The sequence below is a fragment of the Equus quagga genome, chromosome 12 (genome assembly GCF_021613505.1).
Source record: "Equus quagga isolate Etosha38 chromosome 12, UCLA_HA_Equagga_1.0, whole genome shotgun sequence".
Lineage (NCBI taxonomy): Eukaryota > Metazoa > Chordata > Mammalia > Perissodactyla > Equidae > Equus > Equus quagga.
Window position 1 is genome coordinate 3,715,646 of NC_060278.1, and position 15,524 is coordinate 3,731,169.

At 38.2% G+C, this 15,524-nt stretch overlaps 1 protein-coding gene across 2 annotated transcripts in view; it reads left to right on the top strand.

The window, feature by feature from the left end:
* The window catches only part of ITGB1 (integrin subunit beta 1), a 45,527-nt gene that overhangs the window by 20,306 nt on the left and 9,697 nt on the right, over window positions 1-15,524 (top strand). For both annotated transcript variants that reach the window (XM_046678453.1, XM_046678454.1), the window contains exons 3-13: window positions 196-281; window positions 3,207-3,429; window positions 5,114-5,284; window positions 5,805-6,043; window positions 8,739-8,894; window positions 10,330-10,425; window positions 10,730-10,819; window positions 12,276-12,416; window positions 12,568-12,767; window positions 14,323-14,561; window positions 14,781-15,003. In XM_046678453.1, coding sequence (XP_046534409.1) covers window positions 196-281; window positions 3,207-3,429; window positions 5,114-5,284; window positions 5,805-6,043; window positions 8,739-8,894; window positions 10,330-10,425; window positions 10,730-10,819; window positions 12,276-12,416; window positions 12,568-12,767; window positions 14,323-14,561; window positions 14,781-15,003 — 1,864 coding nt within the window. The remainder of the gene's footprint in view (window positions 1-195; window positions 282-3,206; window positions 3,430-5,113; window positions 5,285-5,804; window positions 6,044-8,738; window positions 8,895-10,329; window positions 10,426-10,729; window positions 10,820-12,275; window positions 12,417-12,567; window positions 12,768-14,322; window positions 14,562-14,780; window positions 15,004-15,524) is intronic.

Sequence of the window (15,524 nt, forward strand, 5' to 3'; positions counted from 1 at the left end):
GTCTTTTTATGGCTGTCTGTGCCAGGGTGATCCCCAAACACCTCTGGGGGTAGGTTTGGGTCAGCTTAGTAACTAGGTTCGTAGTATTCATATTTAACATTTAAATGTATTGCCTTATTTGTCATTTTGATCCTGATTTTTCATTATTTTCTCTCGTAAAACTTAAAGTGATCTATTCTTTCTTTCTCCTGACAGATGAAAATAGATGTTTAAAAGCAAATGCCAAATCATGTGGAGAATGTATACAAGCAGGGCCAAATTGTGGATGGTGCACAAACTCGGTAAGATTGCTCGAGTCCTTTCCATTTATTCCCTAGTCATTTAGTGTTATATCCTTGGGAAGTACTGGATGTGAATACTGAATAAGCATCAACTCTATGTATGGTACCCTGTGATGGTCTAGAGCCATGCTGTTCAACACAGTAGCTGCTGGCACATGTGGCTTTTGAGCACTTGAAATAGGGGTGGTCCACATTGAGAATTGTTGTAAGCCTCAAATACATACTAAAGTTTGAACATTTAATGATGAAAAAAGTTATTAATAATGTTGAAATGCTAATATTTTGTATGTATTGTTAGAATTAATTTCCCTAGTTTCAATTTTTTTTCTTTTAGTGTGACTACTAGACAATTTAAAAATACATATTTTAGCTCACTTTTGTGACATGCATTATATTTCTATTGGACATCTTCCCAAAAAACTCTAACCATTTAATTTGACTGTTTTAGATTTCCCCCCTCTTTTAATGGGAGAAGTATAAATTAATCTTCCGAATTTTATTTGAGTTAAACTTGTCTAGAATTGGTTTGCATCCTAATAAAAGCCCATTGAGGTTAGGGTTTACATTTTATTCACTTTTGTCATCTGTATACATTGCTTAACCTGGTTGGTGCCTTCCACAAAGCTTACTAAATGTTTAATGGGTGAATGAATGAAGGAAGGAAGGAGTGAGTAAGTCAGAACAGGAGATAAAGGGAAGTCATTTTGAGGATATCTCATGTATTCACAGAGTGAATAATGTCAGGAGGTCAAAGGCTTACTGTCTGTTTTTACTCAGGCATTTGACTCCACATTTCCAGTGCCTGTTTGTAGGCGTAACTGGTCAAATATCAGATATTTCATATGGTTTGACCATATGAAAGACAAAATAAGTTGTTTTATTATATCAAGTTTTTTCTAATAGCACTTTCTGTTCTCCTAAAAGTGGTATTCTGGAATTAAACTGGAGACAGTGGAGGAAATAGGGATTGCTGTGAGTTTGTCTCAGCAAGGCTCACTTCCCCACGGCTGTCGGTTGTCTTAGCTGGAACATGAGTGTGGAAATGCCTGCTTTATCTCTGTTGCTACAAGAATTAGAATTGATGGAACCTAAAGTGGTTTTAGTTAGAAGGTCCTAAGTAAGTGGTAGCTGCTATTACCAACAGGAGCATCCATTTTATGAAGGTTATAGTTTATCTGCAGTTGAGGGTTACATAGCCAAACTATCCTTTAAATAATTTAGCCTTTGATCTTTGTGGCATAATTCCTAAATTATTAAAGGCTATTTTGGAGTATGTTTAGTGAAATTTTACTTGAGTGTCATGATACTAGGATTTCCTGGCTTGGCTGTTGGGAAGTGTGTGATGTTCTAGGCTCCTGTGCTTTGGTGATATTTTAGGGTTGATAATACATAAAAGTGGTGCAGCTCTGAACCATCTGACACCCGGTATTCACGTCCCATTGTTTGTCTAATTACGCAAATGCTCTCATTTAGTGTTCTCTTTGCCTTAAAGAATAACTACTCTGGATCATTGTGTATTCTTTGTATTTAAATATCCTCACTTTATGCAGCACTATGAAGTGGGTAGATAATAAATACCATATAAAACTGAAAAGGAAGTGACCCCAAGTAAAAGGCATTCCCTCGTTTTCCCAATGTCAACATTAAAAAATAAAAAGATTTTTGGCCAACTAAATACAAAACTTTTAGTGCTATACGTGGAGTAGTCAAGTTAGTTAATTGATTAGTTATGTATACACATTTCAAAATGATACACACACACACAGTCGTTGTTTTTCCCCCCACTCTCACATTTTGTGAAAAACTTTCATTCAGAATCTTTACATACATCTTACCAGCAGTGTTTTTGCTTTCACTAAGGTACTTCTTCAGTCCTCTGATAAACTTTTTATTTCCATCTAAGTTGTTTGAGGTATAACACATTTTGAAATCATGTTACTACCGGAAATTTTACCCTAAGCCACAAGTACTGTTTACATACCATTAGGGCCTTTTTTACTTTATTTTTTTAAATCACCCTGTGGAAATATGACCATTGTTGTATAATCACTGTAGTGTTGTTTTTTTTAAAGATTTAGTTTTTTTATTTTTCCTTTTTCTCCCCAAAGCGCCCCGCCCCCCGTACATAGTTGTGTATTTTTAGTTGTGGGTCCTCAGTGTGGCTTGATGAGCGGTGCTGTGTCCGCGCCCAGGATCCAAACCGGCGAAACACTGGGCCGCCGAAGTGGAGCACAGGAACTTAACCACTCGGTCACCATGCTGGCCCCTGTATTGTTTTTTAAAATAAATTTTCAAAGTTTCGTTTACAATAATAGCCAAGACTTGGAATTTTTTTGAACCTCCATGAATACTTACTAAATTTGTACTAAATTTCTTGGTCCCCTTTTTAAAAATAGCATAGTTAATTGAGATGCTTTTAGGCTAAAATGTTTCCCTTAAACATTGAGTTGTTGAAAATCTTGTGATGTAGAATGCTACATAATGTGAGAGACTTTTAAGGATATTTCTAAGGGAAATTTTGGGAAAAAATATTTGTCCGATATTTGGGTGTGTATGTTATTAGTGGCTGTTAACCATGCTGAATAAGTGATTTCATGGAAGAAATTTCTTTGATTAGATCCTATGAATTTGAAGGTGGGACATTTGAAATGTATACCTAGGTCAGTCCTAAGTATTACTAAAGTAATAAATTACTAGCAGTATATTAGTAATAAAGGTATTACTTTCAAGGAAAAAATTTTGTTTTTAAACAAGAGCACTTATTATGGTTTGGAGAAAGGTAGTATTTTGCTTAAAAATGAGAAATGAAGCCCATTAGATGTGTCGCTTGATTTTTGCAATTTACTTGCGTATTTGCAATTATGATTATGTAAAGGTTTGAGCATTATACTTTTTATTTCTCCGTGTATTTTATATGTCATTTAGACATTTTTACAAGAAGGGATGCCTACCTCTGCACGATGTGATGATTTAGAAGCCTTAAAAAAGAAGGGTTGCCATCCAGATGACATAGAAAATCCCAGAGGCTCCAAAGATATAAAGAAAAATAAAAATGTAACCAACCGGAGCAAAGGGACGGCAGAGAAGCTCCAGCCAGAAGACATCACCCAGATCCAGCCCCAGCAGTTGGTTTTGCAGTTACGATCAGGTACAAAATTCCAATCCTGTGGAAGCCTTTGTTTCTACCTGAGCTTTTCCACAACAACTTGATATGAGCCTCTTGCCAGTTTCTGCTGACGGCTCGTTCTCACACTGGACCGGCTGCCAAACAAATGTGAAATACGTTAAAGTTTAGAAATTTTTTGCAGACATTTGTAAGTCACATATATTTGAAATGATAATAAATGTTGCCTAATGTCCAAAGTAAATTCTGTTAAAGATTCAGAAAGTTTTAGATTTAGTGAACTTTGCAAATAAGTCCATCCTCTGTTATGATTACATAATATAAAGAAAACATTTTAACCTATTTTTTCCTTTGTACTTGTTTAGTATTGTTAAAATATTAAGGTTTTTGTGATAATCTATGACAGTCCCACATCTGCAAACAAAAAGAAAAAGAAGAAAACACAAGCCCTCTTCCTAGTCTTTCCAGTTTCCATCCCCTTTCTCTCAGAGGAGGGGTGCAGACTCCCGCCTCCATGGCTGCCCTCCCATCCTCCTTCACCCACGGCCAGGCTCCTCGCCTCCATGTCTGCCCTCCCGTCCTCCTTCACCCACGGCCAGCCTCCTCGCCTCCGTGCCTGCCCTCCCATCCTCCTTCACCCACGGCCAGCCTCCTCGCCTCCGTGCCTGCCCTTCTGTCCTCCTTCACCCGTGGCCAGGCTCCTGCTCTAAACCTGTGCTGGCACAGCTCTGCCTTCCCCTTGAACCACAAAGCCTCGTGGACCCTTCTCAGGGCCGTTTTTTCTTTAGCCTTTCTGTACCAAGTGACACCTTTGAACTTCTTGGAAGGCTTTCCTCTTGGCTTCTACAACATCACTCCTGGTTTTTTTCCATCTCTCTTAACGTTGCTTTCCAGTGTTCTTTTTGTGTCTTTTCTTCCTCCTTCTTTGCAGTCCGCTTAATTGCTGGTTGTTCTCTTGTGGATTTAAAACCATCTGTATGCTGTAACAGACTTTTAAGCTCCAAACCCATTTATCCAACTGCCTTTTAGAAGTCTTTAGAAAATCTGCAAGTTAAAAATTTCATGATTTTTCACCCAAACCTTCTCTTTATCCTGTATTTCCTCAGTGAGTTACACCTAACACCTCTTGTGCATCTCTCCTCTTCTCCTTCCTCATTGTTTCAATCTTCATCATCTCCCTCTTAGATTCTTGCTATAGTTTCTCAACAAGTTTCTTTGTCTCTATAATTCATCTTTAAAACTTTTTGCCAGGCTCTAGAGTAAAGATATGATTATGTTATTCACTTGCATATAGTGGTTTCCCATTAAATAGAGAACAATCTTCCCGTAAAACTTCAGTCTCTAAGCAGTTGGGTGTACCCTGCAGCGGGCCCTGACCTACCCACGCCAGTCTAATATGTGTCGTTCCGTCTATTTGTTTTCCTCTGTCATAGTTATATATCGACTTTTGTCTGTCTTGCCCCCTGTGGACTGGGACTTGTCTTTTCGTGTTGCATCCCCAGGGCCTGGCATTTTAAGTATTTGTGACTGAAATTGAGTACACAGAACCGTTGAGTTACCTATGGAATGTCCAAGCTTTTGTAAAAATTATGGCAATAGTACATTTTATTTTATAGTGTTTACCTTGTAAATCTGATGTACTTGTTTTTTCTCGTTTACTTTTAATTGCTGGCAAGCTAATTTTGTTTTCTAATCTCTCTTTAATTAGGGGAGCCACAAACATTTGCATTAAAATTCAAGAGAGCTGAAGACTATCCCATTGATCTCTACTACCTTATGGACCTCTCTTACTCTATGAAAGATGATTTGGAGAATGTAAAAAGTCTTGGAACCGATCTGATGAATGAAATGAGGAGGATTACTTCAGACTTCCGAATTGGTAGGAATATTGAGAAAATTAATGATTTTCCTTTGTAGGAGCCATGACAGTTTTGTTCTTCACCACATACTTGCAAGATAAATAGGCCTGTTTTTTAGCCTTTTCTTTCTTGAAGGGAATGATACTCCTGTCACATGTCTAATAATGTTTCTGCCTCCTTGTTCCTCTGGTACTGTATGCTACTAGGTTACTTGACACAGATTATACCACATAGATATAGGGAAATGCATGCTTGTTTTCACAGGAATTTATTCATTCACTTGTGGATTTATTTTATAAACATGTTGAGTACTCAGATTCTATTTTATTACTCATTAATATGACCACATTTGCCTGTATAGCCTGTTCTCACTTTAGACCTGAATTTTTCATATTATAATGATTTCCTTTCCAAACCTTATTATTAAAGATAAAGATTGACTTACATGGGGTATCATACTTGATTTTTTTTTTTTAATGCAAGTCTGTCTATCCATCCGCCATCCATCTATCCATCTCTCTATGCATTTTTCCTTCACAGGGTTTGGCTCATTTGTGGAGAAAACTGTGATGCCTTACATTAGTACAACACCAGCCAAGCTCAGAAACCCTTGCACAAGTGAACAGAACTGCACCAGCCCATTTAGCTACAAAAATGTGCTCAGTCTTACTGATAAAGGGGAAGTATTTAATGAGCTGGTTGGTAAACAGCGCATATCTGGAAATTTGGATTCTCCAGAAGGTGGCTTTGATGCAATCATGCAAGTTGCAGTTTGTGGAGTAAGTGCATTCATTTTCTATAAAGGGATATTATTTGTGTAAATTTTAAGTATGACTGTACTATCAGTTAATAGAAAAAATTGCCTTAATTACCATGTCATATTTGATTATTCTAGAGAAATACAGAATTTAATCCCTTAAATTCCCTCCAACTACAAGTGTTTTGTTTTTGTTTATTTTTTTCTTTTTGGTGTGGAACGTTCACCCTGAGATAATATCTGTTGCCTGTTTTCCTCTTTTTTTGCTTGAGGAAGATTAGTCCTGAGCTAGCATCTGTGCCAATCCTCCTATATTTTGTATGTGGGACGCCACCACAAGATGGCCAACAAGTGGCCAACAAGATGTGGACAAGTGTAGGTCCACACCCGCGATCCAAACCTACAAACCTGGGCCACCAAAGCAGAGTGCACCAAACTCAACCACAACGCCATGGAGCTAGCCCCAATTAGTGTTTTATAAAAGTATATTTAATCATTTTGTCCCTATATAAGCCAAGGCAGTTAGTTAGTTCATTTATATGGGGCTTTAAAAGCCAAGAATGCTCACCATTTGAAAGAGCAGGGCAATTTAGCTGTACTTTAGCTGGTGTTCTGGGTTTTTAGGAGAGGCCCAGGTGGCCTGGCTCTCTGGCTTTGTGCCAGAGGTGAGGTTATCCCAGGTTATCACCGGGAACGTTAAAAGTGCTCAGATGAAACAGTGTCTCACCATTTTCCTTTGGTCAGTTTTCTTCTGCTCATTGTCTTTGAAAGATGTCTTTCCCTGTGTCTTAGTAATTCAAAAAGAAAGAACTTTTTAAGTGCTAGTTTGTAAACTATATGAGAACATTTAGGAGTCATATAATATTTAGAATTTTAATTGCAGGATTTTCAGTGGTAAGCTTGTCTCCATTGGACTAGTGATTAGAATTTTATGACCTGTTTACCAGTTGAGGATTTTGAAATGACCTTTTAATAATATAGCTGGAGCTGAAACTAGAAAACGTTGTGAGGTAGATAAAGTTTCTCTTAATTACCTACTGCTGTCCCATTCCCCCCCACCCTTTTTCCCTTATAGTACCCCTATTCCTAGAAGACCTTCCTTGATTCCAGATGCTTTTTTTTTTTTCCCTGAGGAAGATTGGCCCTGAGTTAACATCTGCTGCCTGTCTTCCTCTATTTTGTATGTGGGACACCCCCACAGTGTGGCTAAGTGGTGCAGGTCTGCACCTGGGATCTGAACCTGCAAACGTGGGCCAGTGAAGTGGAGCATGCCAAACTTAACCACTATGCCACATGGCTGGCCCCCAGATGCTTCTTAATAGTTATTTTTCCACCAGTCTTTGCTAAGGTGCTAACCGATATCCAAGATAATAATAGGGTATAGTGATCTGGTACAGTGGTGAAGAGAACAGTCTTTAGATTGTTATGACCTGGCTTCAAATTTTCCCACCAGCACTAATCCTAGGCAGCTTCCTTAGCCACTCTAGGGGCTCTTCCTTCTCCTCCAGAAGGGATGATAATAGGTCGACCTCACAGAGCTGTTGTGAAGCTTAAACGCAGTAATCCACGTAAAGTGCCCATAGCCCTCAGCAAACGTTAGCTGCTATGTTCTCGTTACTTCTGACATCTCACTGGGGTAGTTGCAGTTTAAGGACAGTCTCTGCTTTTAAAGCTGAAGAAAGAGTAATATTCCAGGTGGAGCCCAGCCTGACCCGCTTCTGTCCAGCCATTCGTCTGATCCTCTTAGCAGCTCATGTGGAGAGTGTTCTCGGGGCTGCCTTCCACACCTCCACCTGTGGATTCCAGTGGGCTGGAGCATCCTGGCCACTCCCGTCCTTCTCTGTTCATCAGGCTGACTGAGAGGACCTGTTCCGCCTACTTCTCTAGATGCAAAAAAGAGAGACGTTCAACTTGGATTGCCAGCATTACTAAACTTCATTCCTGCCTTCAAGGAGTTTGCAGTCTTATGAGGAGATACACAGATGTATTGAGTAAATTTAGACAAATATAATTATAAATTTACCATTGAGAGAAGAGAATTTTACTGCTGCTTTAAATTCTTTGTTTAATAAGGTGCAGAATAAAATAAATGAACAAATAAAAAGTACTGATGAGTTAGAATGGGTGGAATTAAGTAGGTCAGGTCTTTGGAGAAGATAATTTTTTCCATAGTTAAAAAGGAAGGCCTAATGTGAAGGGTCGATAAAGGAGGTATATGCTATAGAAGATAGAACAAGGATGGAAGAAGGGATGCGAACAAGACAGCAGTAGTCGGGTAAAGGAGGGGACGGGCTGAGGCATTTTTATGTGCTCAGCACATACTCAGCAAGCGCCTACTGTGTAGCGCTGTGCCAGCTACTGGAGATTCGATGATGAGCAAAACCAGGTGTGGTCCCTGCCCCACAGGGAGGGAGTTAGCTTACTGTCTAGTGGGGAGAGAGACATTGATTTTAAAAGAGTCCATTTTTTAAAGGAGCTGAAAGAAATGGGCAACCAGGCAAGATACACTTTTACAATGGGATGGAGGAGCTTTATTCAGTAGGCTGTATGCAGGGTTATTAGCATTATCAGCAAGATTATTAGCTGTGTGAAAAGAGAAGATAAAGAAAAGAGACAGAATTAGGGTAAAAGTACAGTGGTAGCCTATATGAAGATAAGAGATTTATGTTGAGTTATTGTGAGTAGTATTTTGAAATTGAAATCCTTTTCTTTTCAAGTCATTGATTGGCTGGAGGAATGTTACTCGACTACTGGTATTTTCCACGGATGCTGGGTTTCACTTTGCTGGAGATGGGAAACTTGGTGGCATTGTTTTACCAAATGATGGACAGTGTCACTTGGAAAATGATGTGTACACAATGAGCCATTATTATGTAAGTGCTTAATTCCTTACATGTTAAATGGATTTGTGCTGAATTTTAGTGTTTAATACTAAGAGTGTTGTCGGTGCCTGGCTTGTGGATTTTTCAGGGTTTGGGGTTTTGTTATTTTGGTAAGTATGGGCCCTAACCCACTGTGCAGGAAAGCTGGTGTTGCTGTTTCTGAAGATGTGGCTTTGTGCTTGCTTCCTTCCGCTTCGACAAAGGCCCCACTTAGGTGAAAGGAGCTTCTCAGATGCCTTTCCTCCCTGCCTCGACCCAGAGTTGTGTTTCCTCTCGCTTGCGTGTGTCATTTGGTTAGCAAATTTGATATTATTTGTAAACAAGTAATTTGTATAGTCTTACACTCTTTATTTATAGATGGTTTTTAAAAGTCTATACCCTGTCTCTACTGAAAATAAAGGTTGGCAAATTATTCAAGTTCTAGAGGAAATAAACCTTGATGAATCTTGGTCTTTTTCTTAAGTGATAGATAATACAACCTGTAATTACTGGCAATTCTTTAATTTCATTGTTCTGACATATACATAGATAATCTTGTTTCTTGGAACTGTTTTATTATGGAAATTTTTATACACATAAAGATAGAAGAGGATTATAAACCCACATGTACACACCATCCATTTCAGCAATTATTTGTGTTATTTAAAGCAGTCTTGTATAAGTAATCCAGTTATATATGCAAATCATTATTTTCGAAAAGTATTGAAAAGACAAAAAACATGACTACAGAAGGACCGCATAACTTTAATGTAGACAATGAAGACACTGAAATTGTTAGAGATTTTGTTTACCTTGGTTCAGTCAACAATTTAAATGGAGACTGCAGCCAAGAAATTGAGAAGACAGGACTTGGAAGGGCAGCAATGAAAGAATTAGGAAAGATCATCAAGGGTAATTAGAGACCAAGGCCAAGATTGTCCACACCCTTGTATTCTCAATTACTGTGTATGGGTGTGAAAGCTGGGCAGTAAGGAAGGCTGACAGGAAAAAAAATGGACTCATTGGGAATATGGTGATGGAGGAGAGCTCTGTGGATACCCTGGACTGCCAGAAAGATGAACGAGTGGGTCCAGAGCAAATTAAACTTGAACCATCACTGGAGGTAAAAATGATAAAACGGAGGCTGTCCTACTTGGGGCACATCCTGAGAAGACAGGAGTCTTTGGAAATGACAGTGATGCTGGGAAAAGCAGATGCAGCAGGAAAAGAGGAAGAGCAAATATGAGATGGATGAGCCCGTAAAGGAAGCCATAGACCTGAGTCTCCAGAAGCTGAGCAGGGCTGCTGAGGACAGGACATTGTGGACATCCCTCATTCACAGGGCGGCCAGGAGTCGGAGCCAACCTGACAGCCTGTAGCACATACTGAAAAACTGGAATGGATTGGATGTACTTACATAACTAAATTTGATTACTTAATTTCGTAGGATTATCCTTCTATTGCTCACCTTGTCCAGAAACTAAGTGAAAATAACATACAGACGATTTTTGCAGTTACTGAAGAATTTCAGCCTGTTTACAAGGTAAATATATATGGTGAGATAAAAAGAGGAATAAATTTCTAGACCCTTTTGTTTAGTCATTAGAGGCAGAATCATGTTTGAATTGAAATATGGGACAATGGCACCAGTTAGACAGACTGGATTTTATGAAAGTGATTTATGTTACATTTTAATCACATATTATAAAACTAGTCTTTCTTAGATCTGATTCCTTAAGTTATTTAGGAAACGTATAGGGAACTGGTACTTAAATAAATATTAGATACTTGGTAGATGCTAATTGGTTGAATGAATGTATTTTATATGTTTTATCCTTTAATTGCAGGAACTGAAAAATTTGATCCCTAAGTCAGCAGTAGGAACATTATCTGCTAATTCCAGCAATGTAATTCAGTTGATCATTGATGCATACAATGTGAGTACATTTTAAATAAGATCTGTTCTGGACAACAACCTGTTGAAAAAGTAAAACTCCATTGATACGCAAGCCCAGAGGACAACATGAAACTTAAATCCTATATATCTGGAGGAAAAACTCTTATCTTTTCTTACAAAAGCATAATTATTTGCATAGCCTAAACAAAGCAAAAATGAGATAAAGGCATATGGAGAAAATTTCTAAATATCTGTTTGAATGTCACTAAGCAATAGGTCTCCTTGTTGGAAAGCAAGTGTGAAACATAACTTACGTTTAGATTAAGGATTACCTCAATCTTTTTTTTCCTGTCCAAAGTGTCTTATAGATTCATCTATTTTGATGAATTGTGCTGGAAAAGGTTTCTTGCCAATTCTCTTGCCATATATGTAGAGGATATGGTTTTCTATTCTCAAGAGGTACACACATGCTCATGTACATGTACCATAAAATATATGCAAATGTATTATATATATATATATATATATGTATATGACTTATGTATTTTAAAAAGATTTGTAAGATTTTTTCTCCCCGCACATGGAAGGAAGTTGAATTGAAATTAAAGAAGAATTGTGTTCTCCATCTGGAGCTTAATTCAGAGTACCTTTAGTGATACTCATTAAGCATTGGTTAATAATCATTTCAAGTAATCTGTAGCATTTGTAATATTGTGGTAACCATTTTATGCTGCGTACACTGCCTCCACCCCTCAACCCTTTGACAGGTTGAATTTTAGATATTTTTTACCTCATGTCAGGGGTTCCCAAAATGTTTTAGAAAGATCATACTTGAAAGAGAGAGGTTTTTACAGAGATTTTCAAGATTCCAGTTGTTCCATGTCTTCCCCATAGCTGTTCTCCCTCTTAACAGAATATCTTAATGTTTTCCTAACTCCCATCCACGGGATTAGTGGACAGAGAGAGCTCGCTGCTGCAGCTTTCTCCATGTGTCCGCAGTGGTCTGATCCTGAAAAAGCACTCGCCTCAATCCTTCCTACTTGGGATTTGGGATTTGTTTTTTGCCCGGGGCTACAGTGGCTCCGAAGCACGTTGTTCCCAGATTGTGTGGTGGATTGCTGACCTCAGCTCGTCAGCTGGACATGGTGGGAGCAGAGCCAGGTCTCCAGAGCGCAGGGAGCATGTTTGTTCTGAGTTCTCAGGATTCCTCATATGGCCTCCGCTGTGTGATCAGTAATGTTTTAGCCCAGTAATTAAAACACAAATGCTCTTAACTTTTTCAATCATGTACATTATTTTGAAGAATTGATCCTTGTTAATTAGAGCCTGTTTCTCTGGGTTCTGAGTTTCCTTGTCACTCAGGATTTGGCTTCAAATATTATGTAAATCATATTGTTTTCTTAACACTTCATTTTACCCACTGGTTTTATGCATTCAGCTTATTTTGTAGTAGTACTTTGCTTGCCTTTTTTTTGTATAATTAGTCTTTCTTTTAGTCCCTTTCCTCAGAAGTCATTTTGGAAAACAGTAAATTGCCAGAAGGAGTAACAATAAATTACAAATCTTACTGCAAGAATGGGGTAAATGGAACAGGGGAAAATGGAAGGAAATGCTCCAATATTTCCATTGGAGATGAGGTATGTTGTATAAACATTTTCTGAAGGAAAAAAATGACTTGTTTTAAGCAACTTAGTTTGTAATTTGGGAAACAGTAGAAGAAATGAATAGCTTTTCAGAATACTTTTTAGTACATTTAAATTGCATACTTTCTTGGTTTTTTCCTTCAAGGTTCAGTTTGAAATCAGCATAACTTCAAATAAATGTCCAAATAAGAATTCTGAAACCATTAAAATCAAGCCTCTGGGCTTCACTGAAGAGGTGGAGGTTGTGCTTCAGTTCATCTGTGAGTGTGAGTGCCAGAGCGAGGGCGTCCCCAGCAGCCCCCGGTGTCATGAGGGCAACGGCACGTTCGAGTGCGGGGCCTGCAGGTGCGTGAGGCTGCAGGAGCACGGGGGGGGGGGGGGGCGCGTGGGCTTGGACACTGACGGGCAGGCCATCTTTTGGGACATCCAGAGAAAATCTTTCTATTTGGAACAAATAAATCATTTGTTCCAGCAGTTGTGGCTCACCACAAAATCAATTTGATGATCTTGTGTGTGATATTTATAGAAAGTTCTTCCCTGCCTTTTTTCCCTAAGAAAACTGCTGTTTACTCAAAAACTTTTGTAGCCATCCAAGACATATATTTAACAAACTGTTGAGGTAGCATTTGAGATTTTCTCTCATGTGATAGCAATCTGAATTCTCTAGAGCTAAATGAGCTTATGTAAAATATGTCTGTAGAAAGATGTTTTGGAAAGATATATCAAATTTATAATGGTGATTTTATCTGGGAAATGGATTAGGAAGTAATAAAGGGTGTTCACCTTATACCACATGTACATTGTAACAATTTTTTTAAAATAAGTTATTTTGTAAAATTAAAAAGAAAACTATTTTCAGAACATAGAATCTACTACTCACAAAACTTGAATCAAATTATTTTAAATTTTATTTTCACGTTCTGGTTACTGTCAATTAAAAAGTAAAACTAAATATACTCTGAATACAGCTTTCTCCTTAAAGGGATAGGAGGAGGGGAGAGTATTTTGATCTAAATGTTAGCCCCAAATGACTAGGCTTTGAAGGGTCTTTAATCATGAGAAAAATAAATGACTGCGTTTTGCCATCGGTTATTAACTGTCTGTTCCAAATAACAATTAAAATGTTACATTTTTACTCTCTATGTTGTACGTATCTTGACTGAGTCATTTAGATCCATTTTTAGTAAAACATCTTTTAACTAAAATGATTGTCTTGAAAGTGTTTTGCCTTCATTCCTGCTGTGTATTTACCAGAATTAGTGAGCCAGTGTCTGTGAGCGTGATGTGTTATAAAAATAGACAGTGTGTCTGAAAAGTCTGGACTCATCGGATAAATTTATTTTTAAACAGTGTGTTAATTATATTTTCAAATGTTAATGCTCAATATGTTTTTCTTCAACTTCTATACACTTTTTGGGGTATATTTATTGTACACTTTTTTAGACTAACAGTTGGACCGTTCCTTTAAATTTAGAGATACTTCACCTATAATAGCAAATATAATAGCATATTATTTGAAAACATACCTACCATACTCTTTTTTTCTTTTTAAGTGAAATCATCTCCAGTACAATTGCATGTAATTAACGTACTCTAAAAATAAGTTTATCCTACGTTTCCAATGTTTTGTCCACCTGTTCATTGCCAGATTATGTTTTCATCTTGATCAGAAGATTGTTTTCCAAGCCCCTTGCATATATTCCACATGAACTTGAATGACTGGTGTGTGTGTGTACACTTTTGTACGTCTGTGACGTGTGGCATGAACACTCCATGTAATATAATTGTCGTTTGAAGGGATTGTTCATAGTCTTATTTTCTCTCCCAGTCTTTCTCACAGCATGACTTGTTTTAAATTATTTTTATTTTATGTGATTGAAATTTTGGACTCCTTCTTTAGGTGCAACGAGGGGCGTGTTGGCAGACACTGTGAATGTAGCACAGACGAAGTGAACAGTGAGGATATGGATGCTTACTGCCGGAAGGAAAACAGTTCAGAAATCTGCAGTAACAATGGAGAGTGTGTCTGTGGACAGTGTGTTTGTAGGAAGAGGGATAATACAAATGAAATTTATTCTGGCAAATTCTGCGAGTGTGATAATTTCAACTGTGATAGATCCAATGGCTTAATTTGCGGAGGTGAGAAAGGGGTCTGAAAATGGTTATAAAATATGATCCCATCTAATACCATAAAAAATGTTGTTTGCTTGGAGAATACGTAGAAAAAGGGCAGCGCTGAGGATCAGTCCATCCCTTTGATACACTTTCTTCCACGTTATTGCTTATTTTTACTTCTAAATCAGTACTGTGATTTTCTATTTTTACCACTTTTATGAGAAATGATATTTTTAATTGCAGGAAATGGTGTTTGCAAGTGTCGTGTGTGCGAATGCAACCCCAACTACACTGGCAGTGCGTGTGACTGTTCTCTGGACACTACTTCATGCATGGCCACCAACGGCCAGATCTGCAATGGCCGGGGCATCTGTGAGTGTGGGGCCTGCAAGTGCACAGATCCCAAGTTTCAGGGGCCAACCTGTGAGATGTGTCAGACGTGCCTTGGTGTCTGTGCTGAGCATAAGTAAGTATTTTCTAATTGCTTGCAATAGTTGGTATTTGCTGGCTGTTCACCTAACAATGTATTATCGCTCCCACTGGAGCAGTGCTGACATTTGGTTACACTGTAAACCATATCTGCCACACTGAAGCCTGCACCTTAAAACTCTGTCTCAGTAGTTAGCATCTGTCGCATGATATTGAAATGTGTCATATGAGACTGGTGCCATTATTTTGATCTGAATTTGCTATATAATTGAATCCATGTGGTAACCTTTGTTAAATTAGCATTACCAATTGCTTAATTACTATCTTTTCACTAAACTAAGAAAAATTGAAAGTCTGCACCTTGAAAGGACTGTTATTGTACCAGCAACACATTGTTTACGTTATTTTAGTTTGATGTTCTGTGTATGTAATATCTGATAGGGGTAGTTTTATTTGTTGTTAGCACCATAGAGTGGATTCTGACTCCTAGCACTGTGTGGACAGCAGAGCAGAACCCTGCCCTCCTTTCTGCATCATCCTCTCACCTTCCGGGCTGTC